General features: G+C 40.0%; 1 protein-coding gene and 1 long non-coding RNA gene across 4 annotated transcripts in view; both read left to right on the plus strand.

Annotated features, from left to right (window-relative positions):
• The window catches only part of LOC138618555 (uncharacterized), a 38,026-nt gene that overhangs the window by 4,426 nt on the left and 11,689 nt on the right, over positions 1–21,911 (plus strand). For all 3 annotated transcript variants that reach the window (XR_011310737.1, XR_011310739.1, XR_011310738.1), the window contains exons 2-4: positions 9,654–9,723; positions 11,626–11,766; positions 13,274–13,370. This is a non-coding gene — a long non-coding RNA (uncharacterized lncRNA). The remainder of the gene's footprint in view (positions 1–9,653; positions 9,724–11,625; positions 11,767–13,273; positions 13,371–21,911) is intronic.
• On the plus strand, positions 1,718–6,290 carry zic6 (zic family member 6). The gene is made up of 2 exons (XM_069694353.1): positions 1,718–2,912; positions 4,801–6,290. The coding sequence occupies exons 1-2, from the start codon at positions 1,955–1,957 to the stop codon at positions 5,424–5,426; spliced, it is 1,584 nt and encodes a 527-aa protein (XP_069550454.1). The 5' UTR covers positions 1,718–1,954; the 3' UTR covers positions 5,427–6,290.

The following is a 21,911-nucleotide window of genomic DNA, read 5'->3' on the forward strand; positions in this document are numbered from 1 at the left end:
ATCATAAAAGTGCAGCTATTCTAAACTGTCGTCTTCTTTTGCCTTTTTTTGGTGCTCATGCGGACCTGAAATGTTTTTGGGCCACATGTCTGTCACTCCTTTATGCTCTCTGAATGACAGATTGAAAACTTTCGGTTTATTGGCCTTCAACCCTCAATCATTTTCGGAAATGCATCAGGTTAAAGGTTGACAAACATGAGCGTCCATTACAATCATGACGGAATTAGGCCAGTTCTGGGCCTGTCTGCTATTTTGCAGCACTTAATGTCAAGTGGGCCCCTTGCTTTGTCTCTGCCTAGGACCCACTGCAGGTGACGTCAGCATATCAATGTAGAAAAGGATTTATTTTTTATTTTTTTAATTTATTTTCTGAAAAAATGTTGAAAAATCCGCCAATTGCAGTCTTTGGAAATAAAAGGGGGTTTCACCTTAAATCTATATAAAGTGCAGTTCGGAGTCCACGGCGCGTCCTGTAGATTTAAATAAAAGTAACGAGATAAAAAAGAATAGTGGCTAAACTGGTCAAGGTAGAAGAAAGTGCGCTGATAAAGCCAGAGCCACGTCAAAGCGAGGAGACGTGCAGGGATATGTGCTGCACTAATACAGCGTGGAGAGCTGGGAGCTGCTGTCCTCACACTACCCCAAAGTTGATCTGAGTTTCCAAGGAACAGTGAAGCCCCTCCACTGCTGTTTGTCACGTTTCATCATTTCCATTTTACGTAACTATTTTTTGTACATTTGTGCCAGCCTGCAAGACGCATATGGTGCACGTTTGAAGATTAATAATTTATTTCGGCTTAATGAGAAACGGTAAATGGTTTACATTAGGCTCAAAGTTAAAGTAGTACACTGTCATGCTGCACTCCTCCCTATGACTGTGCTGGAAAATGTCTGTTTGAAACAACATATTCTCTTTTTTTTTTCTTCCCCCCATTAACTCGAGGTGGTTTATGAAAATGTGGTCCTGTGCCTCGCTACTTGTTGCTTTATTGAAACTTGTATTGTTCTTAGTCCAGGCCAGCAGAGAACGGTTCGTCCTTATCAAAATGGATACTCTAAATTAAAAGTGTAAAGCATTACTTTTACCTCTGTAGGAGTACAGTAACCTTTATATTATATACAATGCTGTTTTAACAGACAGATTAATGATATACAAAGGCTTTATTCGTATTTTTTTTTTAGTTATTTTTACAACCGGATTTAATTGTTAGAATTAGTTTCCTGTAACTTTCACAGTTTTCTAATGTGGAGTTCAAAATGCAATTCTTGACATTAATTGTCCCGGACACGCAGGGACCGGTCTCTCTATTATTCCTTCAAGGCAGGGGGACATTTGCTTCGGCAAAATCGCAGTGAAACAAAAGACATCTGCGATTGTGTTGTGCATTGCTCATATCTGCATTGAATCACTCGTCTTCTACATATGATTAGTTTTACACATTAACCTCCGCGTTTTTCCTTTGCGGAGATTTAGAGATAGGGACTTATAAGAAGGCGCCTCAAGTTAAAGTGGCAGCAATGTTTGAGAGTACCGCGGCACATTTCAAAGCATTTTCTCTGCGATATTTGAAAACGGAGTCGTGCAGTGAACGCCTGCGTGTCCCTTTTAAAACAAACCCAGCGCCTGTCAATCACAGCGCATTCCAACCAATCCCAAAGCTCCCTTTTTAAAAGCAGGTTTGCCTGCTGTGCTTTTATATTGCACCATGGCCTGTTTCGAAGCATTTTTACTACCACGGTTATTGCCACAAATCAAGAGGGCAAAGTGAACGGCATGGGACTCACACCAACTTTAACGAAATTGAGTCTGGTTCCTACTTCTGCGAAGTTCACGGCCAAGAATTTCACATGCAGATGATATACAACAAGGAAAATGGAAACAGAATTTCTAGGTGTATCCTGAGTGCTGAATTCGTTGATTTTGCAAACGCATAGCCAAACTCACAACAAAAACATGACAAGCCTTTCGAGGTTTAGTGGCTGCCCTCTCTCTTGCGTCAACCCCGGGGAGAGCAATACTGAACACAGCGTGGTGCTGCCACCTTTGGCAGGAGAGCACATGGGACACCCCACTGGCAGTTCCTTAAAACTCTGCCCCTCGCACAATTTGCGAGACTACCCCGAGACGAGGTCCAGTGCATATGTTGACCATTCGGTTCCCAATTTTTCAGACTCTGGATACCCCAGTCACCGGTTACAGCACAGCCCTAGGGGCATTATCATTGGAGCCAATCTTTCTGGAGCCGGCATGCCACCCGTCACTGATCAACTGGCATCAAGAGCTAACCAACATGGCGGGATTGGAAGGTATCGTGACTTTCATGGCTGCAGAGACAGCAGAAGCCATACTTTTTTTACAAGTTATCAGGAGCAGGCCCATGCCTCCACCGACGCATCTCGAGACCTCGGCAGCCAGATGATGCTGGGTCTACCTGGCGACCTCCTCACCCGGACGCACCCTTATGGCCAAACTATCAGCCCCAAGGGAAACAGCCAGCAGCTTGTCACACAATTCCTGGGTCTCTACAAACCGCTGAACATGGCAATTCAGCGTGGAGGAGGCGACGCTTTCCTCAGGTGCTCTAAGCAAATAGTGAAGCACGAGCTGGTGTGCAAGTGGAGTGACGGCCAAGAGGGGGCTGGGAAGCTGCCCTGCTCCAGAGCCTTCGGGACCATGTATGAACTTGTCACCCATGTGACAGTGGAGCACGTCGGAGGACCAGAGCACTCTGAATATGTGTGTCACTGGGAGAATTGTGCGCGAGACAGGAAGCCTTTCAAAGCCAAATACAAGCTGGTGAACCACGTCAGAGTCCACACGGGGGAAAAGCCCTTTCCCTGCCCATTTCACGGCTGTGAGAAAGTTTTTGCAAGATCAGAAAATCTAAAGATCCACAAGAGGACTCACACAGGTTAGTTAATAATCATCATACAATATTTGATTTATTAATGATAATAATCATCATCATAAATGTAAGGTGTTCATAAAATGTGGCCAGTATTTTCAACTTCATTTGTCTTCGTTAATGAATATTTATAAGTTTTGCAGTTTTCGCCAGTGTAAACATCATTTTTATTTTTCAGTATTTAATGTGTTTTTAATTCTGTAATTATTATTGTTATTATTATTAATATCAACATAATACTGTGCTGGTGTTATTTAAGTCTACACTGTTATACAAATGTTGTTGCAAAGCTTTTCGTGCTGCTGTCTTGCCGTCCTGGTTCTTGCAGGACAGAAGCGTGTGTATAGTCTCCATGCAGGGAGATCAGATGAAAAATAGTAAGACAGTTGCAAACGAGTACAGTCAGCAGGCCCGGTGGTTTGGGTGCCTCTCTCACTTCATTCAGTGAAATTATTAAATAAAGGCCGGGACACCGGAGAGTTGTGACGTAGCCGTTACGCTGTCTCTGCCTCCCAGGGACTCGTCTCCTGCGCTCAGGAACCCTTGCAGAGCACATCACACAGTGATGTAGCATGTAGTAGGACATATAAACGAGAGGGAAGAGATGACCTCAGTCAATGTAAATGAAATGAGTCATAGTTAAAAACAACAACAACAACAACAACAACAACTGAGTTAGGCTATTTTTTGCCTTACGCTCGTTTGACTTCCATCACTTTGATAGGCCTGTTACTTGTCACAAATTACTGTGAAATAGTGCTATAAAATGCATTTTACTTCGACTTTTCCGTTGTTTTTTATGCACAACTATTATGAGTACAGACTCAAATTTCCTCTATCAAAAGGATTGCATGCAGTCTTGTTTTAGTCTTTTTATTTACAAGTTCGGAATTCTATTATAGGCCTACAAAACGTGATCTAACGAGGTGCAGCGTATTTACGGTGAAATATAGGAATTTAAATTGAAATTGGACCGATGAAGTGAATGGGCCACAATAAAAAGGACAGGCTGAACCAAACAGATTTATTGGGCATTCCCTTTTACCTTTTGTGTAAATTGTTTTTACTCATGAAAGCAGCGGGAAAAGACAGAACAGAGACGCTTGGTGACATGTGTTAAGCCACAACTGCACATGCGTAGTGTGTTTCTTAATTCGACAAATTATGTCAAAAATGTAGGACCATTTTGGTAATTCCAAATTACAGATATAACATGCAAGAATGCAAAATGATAATTTACCAGACATTGTTCAAGTTTTATTTATGAGTCCAGCTTCATGGATATCCCACTACGTCAGTGTGTGCGTGCAGGAGGGACAGGCACACGCAGCTGTAGGCAATTTTGTGCTAGAAGATCAATTAGCATCTTGATAGCTATAATTCATTCTATGCATGATAACTGAATTTAAACAAATCCTTGCAATTGCTGTCGGAGGTTAATCTAATACATGCCTAACTGCAGCCATGTTGATTTATTCTGCAGATAAAGTGCGTCACTTGTTGCAATAGGACCACACCAAGTTTCAGCAACTAGTTTTTTGACTGTTTTTGAAGGACTCACAGCAAGTTTTTACAGATTAGTAACAATTTAGCCTGCTTTTAAAAAAAAAAAAAAGTGGCATTATTATACTTTTATGATCAAGCTGACATGGCTTCTTGGGTTTACCGAATCACTGATTGAAAGCTGGAGATCAGATTGCACATTGTTGAGTGAAACCTGGGTGTACATATTAAAACAAATGTAGGGTCACCTTTTATATAACATAACCCTGTGGGGTGTGCACCCCCCGTTGACTAAGGCTACATCAACATTAGTTTATAGGGCCAGGCAGACCATACACAGGCCTGTAAGTGTGTTCGTAACTCGCCGTCATCTCTCTCTTTGCACATTTAGGTGAAAAACCTTTTAAATGCGAGTTCGAGGGCTGCAACCGGAGGTTTGCGAACAGCAGTGACCGCAAGAAGCATTCTCATGTGCACTCCAGTGATAAACCCTACATGTGCAAGGTCAGGGGCTGCGACAAGTGTTACACCCACCCAAGTTCCCTGCGAAAGCATATGAAGCTGCACTGCAACAAGGCCCAAATTGCCAAAGGCGGCGATGCGCGTCCTGGTGACGGGGGTCACGTTCCGGAGGGCAGGTCAACCCGAGTCTCTGATGGAGCCCAGATCAGCCCCCCTCATCCACCCACTTCAACTCAAGATGTCCCCCTGTCCCCAGAGAGTCGAGACGAGTCGACCCAGAGGTCACGTTTCCATCACACGTTTGACAGCAGTTTGGACTACTCCACACACAGGTCACAGCCCCTCTTGGACCCTTTGTTGCTACAGAGAGGCAGCTACAGGTCCCAGTCCTCCCAGTACCCCTGCAGCCAGACAGGTCACACTTTTGCCCAGAGCCCAAGGACTTTCTCCTCCACCTCTCCCTTTCAGAAAAGTATCGTCAATGGATGGTACACATGCCACAACGGCGTGGACTCTTTCCCACCAAAGCAATGTAACAACATCCCATCTCTCTGAGTTTTTGTTGGGACACAATTTTTTTGGCCCTCATTTTTCATGTTGTGGCTTTAAACTTAAAGCTGTATCTCTATTACTCTCTGTACTTTTGTGAATGTTCTATCAAATATTTTGTGAGACGTCTTAAGTCATCATATTGAATCTTGCATTGCGAAATGTGCCGAGCTTTATTTGTTGTTGTGAGCCCTGTTTGGTTGAGTTTTGGCTTGTGGCCTACACATCTCCCCCACAGTGGGTTATAGGAACAAAGTGTATATGCCTAATTGTTTGCCGTGTTGCATAATTATTAAAGATATCTATCTTAAGTGAGACAAAAAAAGGGAAAAGATTTTATGGAAATCTGCGTGTTGAGTCTTCTGAACTTAGAATCTATTGCTGGAAAGTAAAAGGAAACGTCTTGCTGAATGTAGCCCTAATTGTAGGGGTCTTTGTTGAATGTAAACTATGTGTAATGTTTGTCGGGATAAATAGAAATATTATTCATGACTTATGTATGTGGCAAGATTAAATAAATATCTGAAATATCTTTTCTCAAGTTAAATTTTGAGATCTAACAAGCCTGCGTTTTGGGCCAGGAGCATGGCTTGTCTGTGATTAAAATGCCGTGAGGCGCAGTGTAGTTTTTATTCTGCCCTCGATTAACTTCCATTTTTCAGTACACATTCCTACTCCTGTACTCTGTATTAGGCTATATGTATATTTCACATTTCTGTGCAAAGTAAGACCAGTGTGAGTGTAAACCACGGTGTTCGTGTTACTATTAAAACGTTTAATTAGCATACAGTTCTACTGTAGCCTACATAAGCCTACTGTATAATTAATTATGTATCCTATATTTTATTAAAGTGTCTATATTCTCTTTGATCAGAAGTGTGTGGTTAAAACCAATCAATGCATTTTCATCATGAACCCGAACTTTGTTCTTCATCTGAAAAAAAAATTAATTAATTAAAAAAAATTGCAGGTTTGCAATTTTGTGCAAGCTAATCCAGACCTACCGCCTGGGTATAAGGTGTTCCCACAGCAAGAAGAATATTCTGTGGTTTGATTGAGGTAAAAATCACGTGAGTGAATTCTGGCCTGATGAGCCACAATTTGCTAAAAAAAAAAAAAGAGCGAAAAGTGATCTCTGAATTGTATTTTCTTAACCTCGCTATAAATGCTTGTGTTTTTGGGGATTCAAGTGTATTTGCCACAAGGAAACGAAAGCTTTCTTACAATGTTCTCTCATTTCTTTTGACTTCCTTTTCAAGCCAGTCTTGCTGATTTTATAACCTGCTGACCAATTTTTACATTTTCTTTGGTTTCTGTCGCTCTCTCTCTCTCACACACACTCACACACATGCACACACACACACACACGCACGCACGCACGCACGCACGCACGCACGCACGCACGCACGCACGCACACACACACACACACACACACACACACACACACACACTTTAAAACGTCCTACCGTCAAGGTCAACATGCTGCAAACACAAAAAATTACCCAAATTGCCTCAAAATATTGCACTGTCCAAATACTAATGACTCAGCAGTCCATTATAATTCTTACTTTTATTTCATTTATACCACAAACAAACAAATTATTTACTTTATAAAGATTTTGCATTCAAAGAATTTCGGGCTCCTCACCTCGAGTCTGAATTTGCAGGGTTTCTCTGCTGCTAATGTTTCTCATGCCAGACAGATACAGAATGTGTTGTTCTATTTCATTTGATAAAAGTTGAAAAAGTTTGAAAAAAGCTTTTCGCTGACATATTTGTTCATGTTTGCTGTTTATTTTTTAAAATATTTTTTTGCACCTTCTGGAATTTCAACAAACACCTCATTATGTTGCAGGAATAAGCTGTGGAGATTTACGTTTGAAGCCTGTCTTTTTGCTTGAATTCAGTTTCACTACTGATCCTGGTGCATTGGGTAAACTCATCTTTAGTGAGATATTGTTGTTATACGGCTCATTCCTAGTTTACACCCCCTGTTTTTTTATTGTCAGAAACTACACTTGTCTCTAACACTTTTTGCTTAAAAAGGGAGAATGACTGGAAAAGTAACCAGGTTGAAGGACAGTTAATGGTATGTAACTCGGATAATGTACACAGTGATGTCTTTGTCCTGCTCAGGAAAGTACTGCAATAGCCAGATTACTGTGGGGGTTAAAGGGGTCAGAGTTATAAAGAAAGTAATGTAAAAAAAAAAAATATATATATATATATATACCAGTAGCAAAGCTTTATTCTTTGTACCTATATGTATGGATGTCAGCATTTTATAACATGAAACATGTGGATGTTGAATGTCATTATAAATACCAGTTTTCTTCACACATATTAAAAGGAAAGGTTAAAGGTTCACTATTTTTACATTTCTTTGAAATGCATGGTGATATTGATCTGACAGCTAACTATCTGTATTGTATGTAGGTTATTTATTCCTGTGAGGGGACAGTATATAGGCTAAATGGTCCAAGACGGCATTAGATGAAGTTTTACTTTTAGTGACGACCATATTACCTTCCACTTCAGGCTCCTTAAAAGTTCAGGATACTTTGCTGCAATGGTGCTCTAATAACTATGTTATTTGTAAGGCAAAATACAGGCAGCACGGGAATCTTCCTATGTTTATAAAAATGTAAAAAAATAGACAAAAGTGCTTTATTCCTCACATATTTCTGAGTGAAACAAAGTACATGCACAGATCGTATATAGTGTAATTGTTCTTGAGATGGTGATGCTTGGAGTCTGTGATGAACTTGTTTTTGCATTCTGGTTCTAGTGTTGCACATGTTACTCATGGGGATACATCTTCTGGGAGAGTCGGATATTTTTGATGATGCATTTTGCAAATCCCTTCCGAGTTTGACCGCAGTTAATTTTCATTGTAATCTTTTCATCGAGAATGTTTGTGGGAGACTTCTGCACGTTTCTGAAATTCAATTTTAGGAAGACAACAAACTGCACAACTCTTTTTTTCTTTTTTTACTTAGATTGATCAAAAATAATATTCATGGGACTGTGGTTTTTGCGGTGGGTCTTATGATGTGGCCCAAGACAGATCATTTCAAGTGGTTGGTGTAAAATATTTAAATTGTGAAGTGCTCCTTTCTTCAAGCAAATTAAGGCAAACTTGGTTGGCTTTGATCAGTGCGCTTTCATGATGTGATGACGGAAAAGGTCACTTTAACTTGTATTGCAACCTTATCAATAACTTGCATCAAATTTTGTAGGTGTTGCTGTCGTATCTAGTACCAGTGCTTTTAAAGAAATCTTACGACATCCTGCATTTCAATCTTAGAGCTCTTCTTCTAAACCCCAACTGTTGTATGCACTGTCACTTTCTGCCCTTTTCGCCTCTGTTTCTAAAAATAATACATCTCTCCACAGAAAACATAATAGAGGTGATCAAACATTATTTTGAGCTCAAAGAAGCCTCTGTATTTGTATAAGCAAAACAGTTCTTCTGTTGTGTGAGGACATGTACCGTATGAAGCCAAAAGGCAACAACCTAAATTCAGATTTTTGCTGCTTTCAGTATGTAAACATCTTGTCGTATACTCTAACCAGGCCATGGTAATATTCCATAAACGTTGAACCCATGCCACACCCTCCCCCCCGTGATCACAACTGATTAGACCTCCGCTTCCCAGTTTGCCACTTGTCCGTCGCCATCTTTATTTTTTCACTGTCTGCCTAGCAACAAGCGCAGGTGCCATTTTGGACAGGGTATATGTCAATTTAATGTAAATAAATCAGTTTCACCTTGGGTCCGATCCACTGAATTATCATCTTGCACCCCCGGGCTGCTGTTATGCCATGCTTGGGTTGAGCCCCAGCTGTGTACCAGGGGGTGGGCTGCGTTTTCACACCAGGTCTTTGGTTTTTATGCATCATCATAACCATATATGACATCTTGCGTAACTGACACCATGTGGCTCCCATACTTTTCTAAGTGCGGTTTAGGCGCTCGGCTGTGGCCACAGAGTCTGGAGAGGCTGGAGAGGCTGCATCAGCGTTGACTCTTACTGACCAAGTGTGTTTTTAATTGGATCTCTGGCTTTTCCCCCATCCTCCTTAGGTCAAGCCAGTGGTGCTGTTGCTTCCCAACTTGCTTTCTTTTCATCCACCCATCAGTGTCCCCCTCCCCCCCTTCCTTTTTTTTTTTTTTTTCCTCTCCGCCAGATCCTCTTGTTCCTCTGTCTCATCTATCTCTATCCTTACAGCTCCTGGCTACCTTCACCCTCAATGGCTCCTTCATGATGGCCCCCTAATCTCTGCCCGTGTGGGTCCATGGTAAGTAGGTATCCTCCGCCAGATTTCCCCCCAGAAATGCGTAGAACTTAACTCATGCATTTGCCTTTTTCTGTACACTATCCCTCTCTCAATGGAAAATTGCAACACCACATGGTGAACTGGTTGCAGCTGCACTGCTGTGTTATTTTTTTTGTTTTTTTCGACATTCCCTTCCAGTTGAAGAATGGTCGCTACAGAGGGGTTTGGCATCAGTGATGCTAATGCATAATGAGGGCAATTGTAACACTGAATACAGATTGATTCTTAAGTAAAAGACTGAACAATGTATAATATAACTGTCAAAAAGATGAAATAGTGGAGTGAAATGAATGTGAAGCTCATGTCACTTGTTCCTATCTGAGAACATTAGTAAGGTAATCTGTTTCATGTCTAAGCCTGTGTTAATTTGACAGCTTGACAATTAATAAGCTTATAAAACACACACAGGGCTCTTATGTAAGACAATGCAATCATTACAATTATATGCACATGTTGGGTGATGTGTTTACAAACCATAAAATGATAAATAGAAGTGTGGAGTCCCAGCGCTGTGCTCTTATGATTTAACCACAGATCCTTTCGATTTCTGTCTCATCTACATCTGCACTGCAGTTTTCTGATTTCAGCGGTGCCAACCCCCTGTGTAGTCCAGTCTGTCGCAGGGCTTATTAAACTAGGCCCCTTTTCACTGTTCCCATCGGTCGCTCTGCTGTCAACTTAAGCCCAAGCCCCTGAATTACTCAGCTCTCCGACTATTGTTGGGGAATTTACCAAAAATTGGTGTAACTAACTAGAGTATTGCTGAACAGCCAATATACTGCAGGATGGAGAGAAGGCTCCGCCTGTCCTCATATCTAATGCATATTTGTCTTTTGATGCATTGCAATTTACCCCTGTGGATGGTTCTTAAAAAGATATCTTTTTTTTTTCTTTCTCTCCTCATTTATTATCCATGCCTTACATAACGGATATTTTGACAGTTTCTGATGAGACAGTTTTTGAGATATTTTCATAGTCTCCTATGAGCCGGTAAGCTTAGGAGATAACCATATGACTGACAATGAGAATCTCACACGAAGAAGAAACAACAAACTCAAAGCTAAAGTTTTTTTTTTATTTTTATTTTTTTTACCTACGGCCTGCAGCATTTGTTGTGGCCTGTCGCAAACCAAAAGGGGAAAAAAAAAAATATTTTAAAAATCCACATCTCTCAAAATTCATACTTTCAAGGTTTTTTGGGAGTTAGCGTAGGTTGTGTGGGGTGAGCAGACCTTTGAAGATCTTTCAACTCCTGCAAGCTCCAGGCCTATGAGATGCACTGCCATCCTTTTAAGGGAATGACCATAACTTTGGTCCCTGTGCTTCTAATCCCTCCTCCAGACCCTTGTCATCAGAGATCAACCAGTCTGAGCCTTAATGTCCTCCACTGGCTGGCAAGGGCAGCTGGTCGCTTTCATGTATGTGAAGAGCCACATGAATATGCTTAAATGTGCATATCGGAGTAGGAATTGATGCCTTTATCTTCATCTATCTTTTGAGCAGCTCTACAGCATATGATCTTTGAGAAGTTATCATTTGGTCTCTAATGATTCATATTTTACAGAATGATTTTGAAGTGTTTGTTAGAAAATGTTGAAAAGGCTTTGATCGTGAAACCTAAAGAGCACACTGCCTTAGATTTGACAAAAACTGTGCAAAGAGATCCTAAATGCCTGTGTCTCTGCCGTCTCTCAAAACGATCACCTTTCATTAGCAACAATTCAGCTCTGTTGTGAGATTTTTGTACGATTTCTCAAATCTCTGTCGTTTGAGGTTGAACTTAAAAAAGGGATCACATTGATCACGGTCCAGGGTGTTTCAAAGCGGTGAGTAATCGTGAGTGTTTAATTTTATCTGTTGCAGTATGCATTGCATGGCGGCTGCGTAATCAAGCCTGTGAACTCGACATCTGAAGGAAGGATTCTGTTTCTGATCACATCCCTATTGAAGTCCATCCATTCGCTGAACATGGATGTGTTGACACGCTCAAGCTTGCACTCGTTGGTACGTGGCCGTCAAACTGACATGTGCTGGACATGATGCTGTGTGTAGTTTTCCACCGGTACCCAGTGTTTGCTGCAGCAGCGGGGGCCCACGAGGCCACATTTTTAGAACGCAGTAAGTGAGGGTGCGTGGCAATCTCGTTGTTAACCTTAAGCGCTACAAGATCACCCCAGGGCCTAGCGCCACAATGATGGATGGGTGGCAGGGAATAGGGGGCCCCACACACACAACCCAGGAATTCCCCTCGGGCCTTTTCAATTACAGTTAGACCAAGCTTTGCGCTGTGATGATATGTTGCATTAACGCTGTGACATTAATGAAGGAGACAAATGTGATTTGGTGTGGTGTTGACCCTTGAGTGCATGACGCAGGCAGAAACACGTATCACGGCACTGAGGCAACAGACAGGAATGCAAAGCAACCTGTTGTTGCTTTAGTTTTTTACTGCCATCAATGAAAATAATCCTAACTGACCAAAGTGTCACTTAGGTCCCTCTGAAGTAAAAGACCAATTGATGGAAATAGTTTATCATTAGCCACATGCTAAAGGGAGCCCAGGGGGCATGGGAGAGAGGAATTAGCCACCAGTGCAGCTTTGAAGATGCCAGGTAACGGATTTAGGATTTAGGAGTAGCACAGGGAAAGTGATGGACTGTCCCTTCATCTTTTTATTAATCAATAAGGCAACCTAACCTTGCATTGGGCGTACTCTATGATATGGTAATTAGATGTACAATGCGTGTCTGTGTAGGTGTGTTTGTAAGCAAACGTAACATCAAAAACAGCTGCAGTAATTTTCGTCCCAAGATCAGTATACGCCACGATCGCTGTGAAGTTTGCACCTTTCCACTGATGACTTTCAAAAAGAGCAAGGCAGAACTGATGGCATTTATTTCAGTCTGCAGGGAATAATCCTGTTTTCAAGGTATCTGAAAGAGGCGCGGGATCAAAAATCCATCTCCTATGCAACAAAAGCGTCAAGTAGTTCCTTCAGGTCCATTATTAAAGTTGGATATGGCCGAGATAATTAGCACTTGTCCTCAGCTCCATTCCTGTATCTTACATTATCTGCACTGCTACTGTTGTTAATGCCGTAGTACTTATACAGTTATGTAATTGGCAGAATTATGCAATCAGGCTATGTAGCTGGGGTGTGTCCTGGGAAAAAATAATCTGCAACAAAAAGAACATTCCTGTGGAAATGCAATGCCTTAAGTGTAACAAATACAAAATCCCAAACCTGCTCTGAAAGATATCGAGTCAGTAATATCCTAACAAAGTGCGACTTCTGAAAAAACGTTGTGTGTGGAACAGAAGAGAAAGGTTTACTGTAGAAACAGTGAAATTTGTGTTTGAAACTGTATATTATTTCAAACTTTTAACAGCACCTGCAAAAAAAACACATACATTAACCGCTACAAACTCTGCATGAACTGTATTTCACTGGTATTGTCAGCACTTGATCAAACACATCATTACCTATGCTCTGTACATTAACTTAATTCAGATAATACCAGAGGGGCCATGAATAATGCCAAGGAGCCTCAGAGAGAGAAAAGCAAAGACGCCACTACCTCTGCCGCTCATTACCATGCCGCTGCACTGTAAGTACCAAACTGTGCTGTTTTTCTTCCTGTGTTTTGAAATGCTGTAAATTTTACTTTTTTTGAGTCAACACATTAAGTAAAGATACCAGCCAGTTATAGAAAAAACTGTGTCAACATTTCAGGAGCCAGCGTGGGTTGTTGGTAATACACACATGTGAACAAGACGCCACGGGCAACGCACAGTCGGTGATATAATTATCTGCACCGACTTTATTTTGAATTTCTATTATTTAACGGCCTTTGCTGTTGTTGCATGTCATACAGACACTGCATGATGCCTTAGATACCTGTAGGTCATATGATACAGGATATTATATCCTATGGTGCGGTATCATATCGTCTCTGTATGAATTGATGTTGTTATTGTCGTTAAATTTGTTTAATTTGTGGGCTTTTTGAGGAAATATTAGGGCTAATCAATGTCTTTTATTGTCTCCTGAGAAAGCCAGATGCTGGGGGTGGAGTCATTGTGGCGCCTGTATCTCCTCCCAAGTTAAAATGAAACCTAGGCCACAGCAGCGTGGACGACTAAAGTCCCCGTGTATTCTAGCTCACAGATCACAGAAGTTATAAAAGACGTCTCTTTGATCATTTCCATTTCTAAAATAATTTCCTTTGAACATTTCGAGTCACTCATGCTTTTATTTATAAAGCCTATTTAGACAATCTAGGAGTTGGAAATAATTAGGCTCACGCGCACATGAGTGTGGACATGTGTTCCCTTTCAATCAGTTAAAACCAGCTCTGTTAATTAAAGTTCTGAGCTGTTACTCTGCCCAAATAATTTTCTTATTAGCGACTGCATTCCTTAGATCTGTTGTCAGCAGAGCATATTTTCTTTTGGTTGCGCCTTTCTGTTTTTTTTTCAGGCAGAAATCCCACTGACCCATATAGTTGATCTCATTTTTGAAGTGTATAGTATAGATTCCAAGTTAAGAGAACGGAGGCTCTATTATTAGTCCCATTTGAGGTGCGCAGCCTCCGTCTAGGTACTCTGTGTTGTTGAATTCCCTGAGTGAAGGCATTACCATCTCATTTGGATAAGGGTGAGATTACCTCATGCAGCCAAACTGTTTTATCACAGGAAATGTAGGGGAGCTGAGCTGTCACTGCTGACTGTTTATACAGGCGGCTGAAGGTAGAGACATTCCTGATACATTTCACAAACATCACACATGACAACTTGTGATGCCACCTCACTGATGTTTCCCTTGAAAGGTCTCTCACTAACAACAACATCCTATTGATCCTCAGCACCATTTTAACAACCTCCTCACACCCTCTCACACATACACACCTGAGTGGGTATGGATTGAAAATGTTAGCAGTTAGCGGCTAACTTTGCCAACACATACTTTTGGTGTGGTTGTCAATTAAGCCCAGTCATTGTCGGGATGGTCCCGAGAGGAGTTCTGTCTAAGCCGGGAGGGAGTGATCAAAATCAGAAGAGTAAATAACGACTTATTCTTCAGCGCAGAATTAACATGCAATACTTACTTTTTTTTTTGTCCTGATTAAAAAGCTGTGGCACATGATGAGCAACCAAAACAAGAAATAAACTTCTTGGATTAAAATTCTGCTTTTAATTGGATAGATGAAAGGAGCAATTAGTTGCATTTGAGTTGAGTGCTTTTTTCAAGTCAGCTCGTCCTCATTTAATAAAAAAAAAAAAGGGGGGGGGGGAACAATAATGTATTTAACCATACTTCAGTTTCTTTGTTCATTTTTTTTTTTTTAGCATTTTTAGGGTAAAATATCACTTATCATTGCAATTCAGTTTAATATTTCTGCCATAAGTATGACTTTTTTGACCACAGAATTGTATAAATTCAGTTATATATTTATTACTGGGGTCATAATTAGGACGGGTTGTACTGGACGACATTATATTGACGCTTGTTTTGAATTTGTTCTCCTCCTTATTTACACAGGAGGTCGCAGACCTCCATATCACCTCAGTGTTAAAACATCGTTCAATAAACAGCTCGATGACTGTGTCGTCGACAACAAAAAAACCTGAGTATCATAGGCAGTATCATAGTTGACTTTATGGCAGGACGGTTTCATTGGATTGAAGTATACTTCATAAAGTGGCTATTGTGTGTATTTCTGTTCAGTGCAATGATGGTTTCCCTGGGGTTGTGCTATATAAAGATGCTACAGTGATCAGTCCAGCATTTAAAGTGATATGCACTTAGTTGCAAGTTTGTTCGGTACTACTTGGTAGAACTAATGCAGTAAACTAATGCAACTGTCAGACTTCACCTTAAGTCCATCTACTTAGCATTTATACAGTATAGCCACATTAATACACATTTTATGACAGTATTAAGTAGCTATAAGAACAAGTTTTAAGTGTTAATTAATGTGCACTGTTTGCCAGCAATCATAACATCCCATGACATTTGTTTATGACCTCAGTTACCCTCAATAACTGTTTCACTATAGTCTCATTTATTGTGTGTTCAGACACGTTAATGGGGCCTGCGGGAGGAGGTATAGTTGTTGGCAAATGCATTAATAAACACATATCTGCTTATGTGTATGTTTACGCTTATGAATGCTAAATAGAGGGACATAAAGTTGTACTAGTGTAACTATATGGTCTTTGCGGTGCTGTTAAACTACATTCTAGGCTGAGTGGTGTTTCTAATACTTAGTTTATCCTCGTTGATATGAATGTGGTTGGTGAAATATAGTTGTCATTTTAATGCAGTACAACTCAACAGCACCACAACCTGCAACCTCTCAAATTACCATAAACATTAAGTCAATGCTTCTTTAAAACATTTGTATCGAGACACCGAACATTAACCTTCCTCAAGGTAGAATTTATTGTAAGACTGTTGTTTTGAAGATTTTGTCAGCTACACAGGCAGCAGATTCAGCCTGATTTTTTGACGCAGGTCTATTATTGTGTTATGGGACTTTAGGGGTGAAACATTTTCCCCTCCAATACACAGAAGCATCTTCTCTGCTGGGCTATTAAAAGGGTCAGTTCATCCAAATTAACCTCCTATTAAATAAAATGACTATCTAGCTATCCATCCGGTCTGATTAATAAATGTATTCTTTAAATGTGAAACAGGAGCTGTTTGTTGTCGGTATTTAGCCTTCTTGAGGCAATGGCATGGATAAATCAGTGAATAGTATTTGATCATTAAAACAGCAAAATTGTACTTTGGAAATTAGGTGAAGTATATGGTGGTACATGGTCTGAAAAATGTGTGACTCTCTGTGTTAGACTGAAGTTTAGACAATGTTTTAGTTAATAAAGTAACTGTGGTTAAACTCTGTTTATATTCTTCTTCTGAAATAATAACAAAAATACAGGTTTAGTGAAAGTTCTTTTGAGATCTATTGGAGAGTTAAACACCTGCGCAGTCAATACATATTAGAGCTATAATCGTACACATTTATAAGGACTTGGCACTCATTTTGTAGATATACAATTCCAAACGAACGATGTGCCTGGCTGTTGGACTCTGAGGAGCAGGGCTGCATCGTGGTGTTGAAGGATACATTTCCTGTTGTGGAAACTGGGCCAGATGACCAGTAGTGTCGCTCTGTTATTGCACCGACCTTACTCATCAATCAGAAATCAAAGCTTTGACAGTCGCCAACATTAAAGGGCTGCTGCTGGCGTGTCTTCTGCCAAGAGGTGTTTTTCTGCTGTGCATATTAATATACTGTAGGTCGCATGCAGGCTCATCACTGATCATGCGGGGGAGAATGGATACTCCTGAGCCACACCAGGCACAGTGCAAAATTCATGCTGGGCAAACACAGTGCAGTAGTGGATCACTGAAATGACTGAAGTGGTATGACACTTTTTTTTTTTTTTTTTTTTTTTTTAAATCAACCTGGAATTTATAGTCAAATTTCATGAAAACAAGACACAGAAAGTAAAGTTTAATTAAAAGAGCAATTGCTGCAAATAACAAATAAAAGAATAATTCTTCCTCACATTGTTATGTTTCCTTGTACATTTTTGTTTCAAAAGTAAAGCTTTACTCATTCTCAGTAGACAGTTTGCATGTTGCCTAAAGGCCTTCACACATTTTTATTCCAGGCTGATTTGGAGTTTCAGCTTCAGAAAAAAAAGCTTCAGAAAAAAAGAGCAAAATCCAATAAAAGTAACCAAAATGTCACAGCTGCCAGTTGCAGGCTGCGTCAAATAAGAAAAGAAAAAGAAGACTTTTCATCCTCATTCCACTCATCTGCATTTAGGTGTGTGCACTATGTTTTTCTCCGCCCCTTTTGGGATTTTGACTCAGGCAAGATGTCTGTTTATCATCTGAACAACCAGCAGAACTTCAACTGAGCCTTTTTTTCTTTTTTGCATTCAAATTGTGTTTTTTTAAAATCTCAAAGAAGTCAAAGTTAACAATCAAGCTAACTGCTGTAACTCTTTGATCTGCTGCTTTTAGCCACACATGAATAATCACATTAAGCTTAATATAACTGCGACTAACATTACTTAATTATTACCTGTTTTTACCTTTTTGTTGCAGACTCGGGTGCCTGCTTGTCATTTTTTTTTTCTAAATTAGAGTCCATTTTTAAGGTAGTTAAGCATTAAACACTCACACTCTAGTGTAAAATTTGAAATGCTTAAAGTGTTTTTTAATTCGAATTTTTGTTCTAAGATTGCTGCTTGTACAATGAGCCTGTCTGTAACTGTTACTACTTCTTATCTGAACTGAACTAGCGAAATCCATTCATCCTCTCTTGAAACATGTGCACCAGAAAATCTGACACACACTGCTGCTTCACAGTATATCCAGCGACTAGCGCTGTTTTGCAAGGGGCGGCGTCTCTCAGAATTGAGATGGAACCACATAACAACTCCCCAGTTAGACAAAATATGTGCAACATAACATGCATGTTTCATGACGGCAGTGACAAGGCACTCTGAGTTGGCACCATGTCTTGAGCAATGTAGTTTGTGCCTTTACCACAGTATCTTAATTCCTGCGCAGAGACTGTGATTTAGTCTTTTTTGTGTGTACCAGGACATGTTTATGGGCTAATAGGCCTTTGTTAGTAGTACTCTATTTATTTAATACAATTGTAGTGTGAACAGAAGGAATAATAAACAGGCTGACTAAACATACGATTCTTCTTTTGGGCTGAGAAAACCCTGTGTAAGGATACAAAAGGGGGACGTTTCCACCACGGAAAGTAAATTCTTTTGAAGTGGAACTAATCATCTGAGGGATGGTTCTCGTTGTCCTAACAACGCAGCTGAATTGGAATGAGCCTCCTTTTTTGTGGAAGATATGTTTTCTTTTTTTCATTCAGAACTGATGATGATAGTAGTTTCACGCCCTGTCCACCCACATTGTCCGTCCAAACTTCTTTGCAGATAAGTCTTTACTCGGAGACGCCGAACACACGGCGGGTGACTCTTGGACTGTGACGTCAGCCTCACTCCTCTGTCTCCCCCGTCTTTCTCTCTTTTTAATACTGTTAGAATGAAAAGAGTATCTCAAAGCAAATCCTCGCCAATCACAGTCCTTTCTTAATGTGAAAAGATCAAGACTCGAAACTAGCCCTATATCATAATGTACCTTCTTAAGATAATGCTCTAATGTTTAGAGTCTTGGTAGCTTTTAACAAAATATTTAGATATTTACATTTTATGTTCATTAAAAAAAAATATGGCTGTCTTTAAAGTAAACAAACACGTAAACATTTTCCATCTTAAAATGCTCAAATAGGTTTTCTTAATGTAGAAATTTGTTGGGATTTAAGTAAAAATAGTCCAAGTGTTCTGTAATAAGTGACTTTAATGCTCTTGATTCATTATTTGTTTTATGTTTGAATTTTTTGGATACAGCATTAAAAGCAACCATTTGAGTGCGACAGTATACACAGATGTTTCTGCTCAACTTACATTTCTCTAGAGAAAAAGACAGAACTTTATTACTTGTGCATTTTTAAAGTTAATTTCCTCTTATAAATGAAAATCTGAATTATTGTGTTGTTGTTTTTTAATGGACTGAACAAGGCTGAAGGTGTAAAGGACATTTTTTTCAAATATAAATTAAAAACATGAAAAGAAGAGAAAACTAAATCAATGACTTCTTCACATTTGCATGCTTTTTACTTTCAAGTGTCAATCAAATGATTTAGTTCTTAATTAAATCAATGCAGGGCATATTAACTTTTTCAATGCGAGGAATTAGCTGGTCATTTATGTACTTATCCATATTACTGGTTGTGTTAGATGGTGAAATGTTGCATCAAAGTGAGACTGACTATAATGCTTCTCTTCTTAAAAGTAGTACATGTTCTTTACACACAAAGTAAGCAATTATTGACTGGGTTGAGATCTCGCAGGGGTTCACTGAGACATCTCCTTTGTCTAAAGCCGAAGGGATGGAGCTGTGGGCTCCAGCTCGTGTCCAGGGTCTCTTAATTTGCCTTCAGGGAATTGAAAAAGGTAACTTTGTCCTTCTGACCCCACTGAGAGAATTCCAATCTCTTACCGAAGCTGTATAGCTTCGCCTCTCCTGAGTTATAAACTACTGGCCTTTCTGCTCGTCCTATAGTCGTCCAGCCGTTTTATTGTCTCAGTGGGGGTACAGAGTTCAGGCAGCAGTCATCCACCAAAACAGAGGTGAACTGTTTGTGGAAGCATCGCGGCCACTGCTCGTACTTATCAGTCAGACCTGCTGAGGCTTTTAGGGAGCATAAAACAAACGCATGGTGGATTGTTCGTTGTAGAAAACAAAGAAAGCTCTTGTTGAAAGCTTTTAATGTCCACCTCTTGATCTCAAATAAACTGATAATCTATAGTTTGAAACATTTTATTCATGGTGTAAAGATGAATGAAAATATTCTCAGCAATTATCAGTTAAATCTAAATGAACCATGAATTAAGATACTTTTGTTAAAACGTATGACCCTTACTTTAACTACTTTTACTTTTCATAGCCCTATTCAAATTGTCCCTTGTGTGTTTTCATGCTCATTATATATTCGGACTTTTGAGGGCTATAGTAGTGCACATTATTCATAATCTTTCTCATAGATGATTTATTAATTGCAACATTGCGCTTCACATGTAAGGAAACCCACAGAACAACTGTTTTCTGATTTAAATCATGTTGAAAAATAGTTTTCAATCCCTCTACAGGAGCAGCCTGTTAGCGATGAAGTCATGAATGTAGCCACAGACTTGGCAAATAAACCAGACCCACTGTGAGTCTGTGTTGATAACTACAGTTGAAGTATTTGTATTGGTGAGAAGCAGGTGGCAGCCAAATGAACAAAGTTCTTCTCAATCAAAAACTAATTCAAGCTCAGTGCAGATTTTTATTCAGCAGTCATAAATCGACATGATGTTCAGTTGATGCGGCAGCTATTCACACACCGATTAAAGTGAATTTAGGCTGCTGATTTGAGATTTGCCAGCCGTGTGTTCACTGTGATGTCACGCAGAGGTGGATCCCTGGTCGTGGTGAGAGAGAAGACAACTCTTTCTTCCATCTGAGCACAATAACAGCAGGATTAGCCTTGACTTTTTTTTTTCTTTTTTTTTCTTCTTTTTTTTAAAGGTTGGAACAAACGTTGGGAAGATGAATCTGTTTTCATCCTGTCACTGCTTTCTCGCTGTAGCTTGCACGTTCTCTGCTCAAACCTCACAAGCACACTCACAGACTGGAGCGGGTTAAGGCAGGACACAACCGATTAGCTCATGACACATTTGAATGTAGGCCATTTGCTTCGAAGAAATTCAGCCCTTTAGAGGATACAAACTTAGAATTCTCAAAGAACCTTGTTTCTTCTTCTTCTTCCAGCCAGAAATTAGCACTCCTAAAGAAAATTGAAAGCACATTGTATTATAAACATGGGAAAAGAGGCTAGACAATTCAAAATAGTCTGCAACAGCAGTGCCCGGGATTACATTTGCTTGACGGAGTGGTTGATCAGTTATGTTACATTACCTCCAGATCTTCCAAATACCCCTTGGCGTGCTGGTATTTTTGTCATTTTTACATGCCATGCGGTAGCTGGTTGCCATTGTCATCACGGCAGACTGGGAGCCGGGGAGAGGACGCCAGCGCCGTGCCAGTTGGCCCGAGTAGTGAAAACACAAGGCAGACACAGCACAATTCAAATTTTCATCATTCCAGACACGAAGGTCACTTTTTTGGCGACTGCAGTTTTTAATGTGTCTGTTAGTCAAAGATTGCTTCCTCATACAGTGTCCATAAAACTACTTACAGTAGACTATGACTCTAACTGCATTTTTTTCACATCTACATTTAACTCAGTTAAGTGCAAGATTTTGTCTATATGAAATATCAAAGTGTTGATTTTATTTTTTTAATCAAGCAAAGCAAAATAGATTGAGGTCACGTTATTCATACACAGTTATGTAACACGATGAGCCAGGGCCAATCCAATGATCAAATAAACAGGAATAGCTCAACTCTATTATTAGGATGTAAGCCACCATCAGAAATGGTAACTAGATAATTGCAAATCTCGTAATATTTATCTTTTTTCTACAAATATATGTACAGA

This window comes from Brachyistius frenatus, unplaced genomic scaffold (genome assembly GCF_029030835.1).
Source record: "Brachyistius frenatus isolate BFR_SWC_R1_liver_20210118 unplaced genomic scaffold, ASM2903083v1 Contig_17, whole genome shotgun sequence".
NCBI classification, from domain to species: domain Eukaryota; kingdom Metazoa; phylum Chordata; class Actinopteri; family Embiotocidae; genus Brachyistius; species Brachyistius frenatus.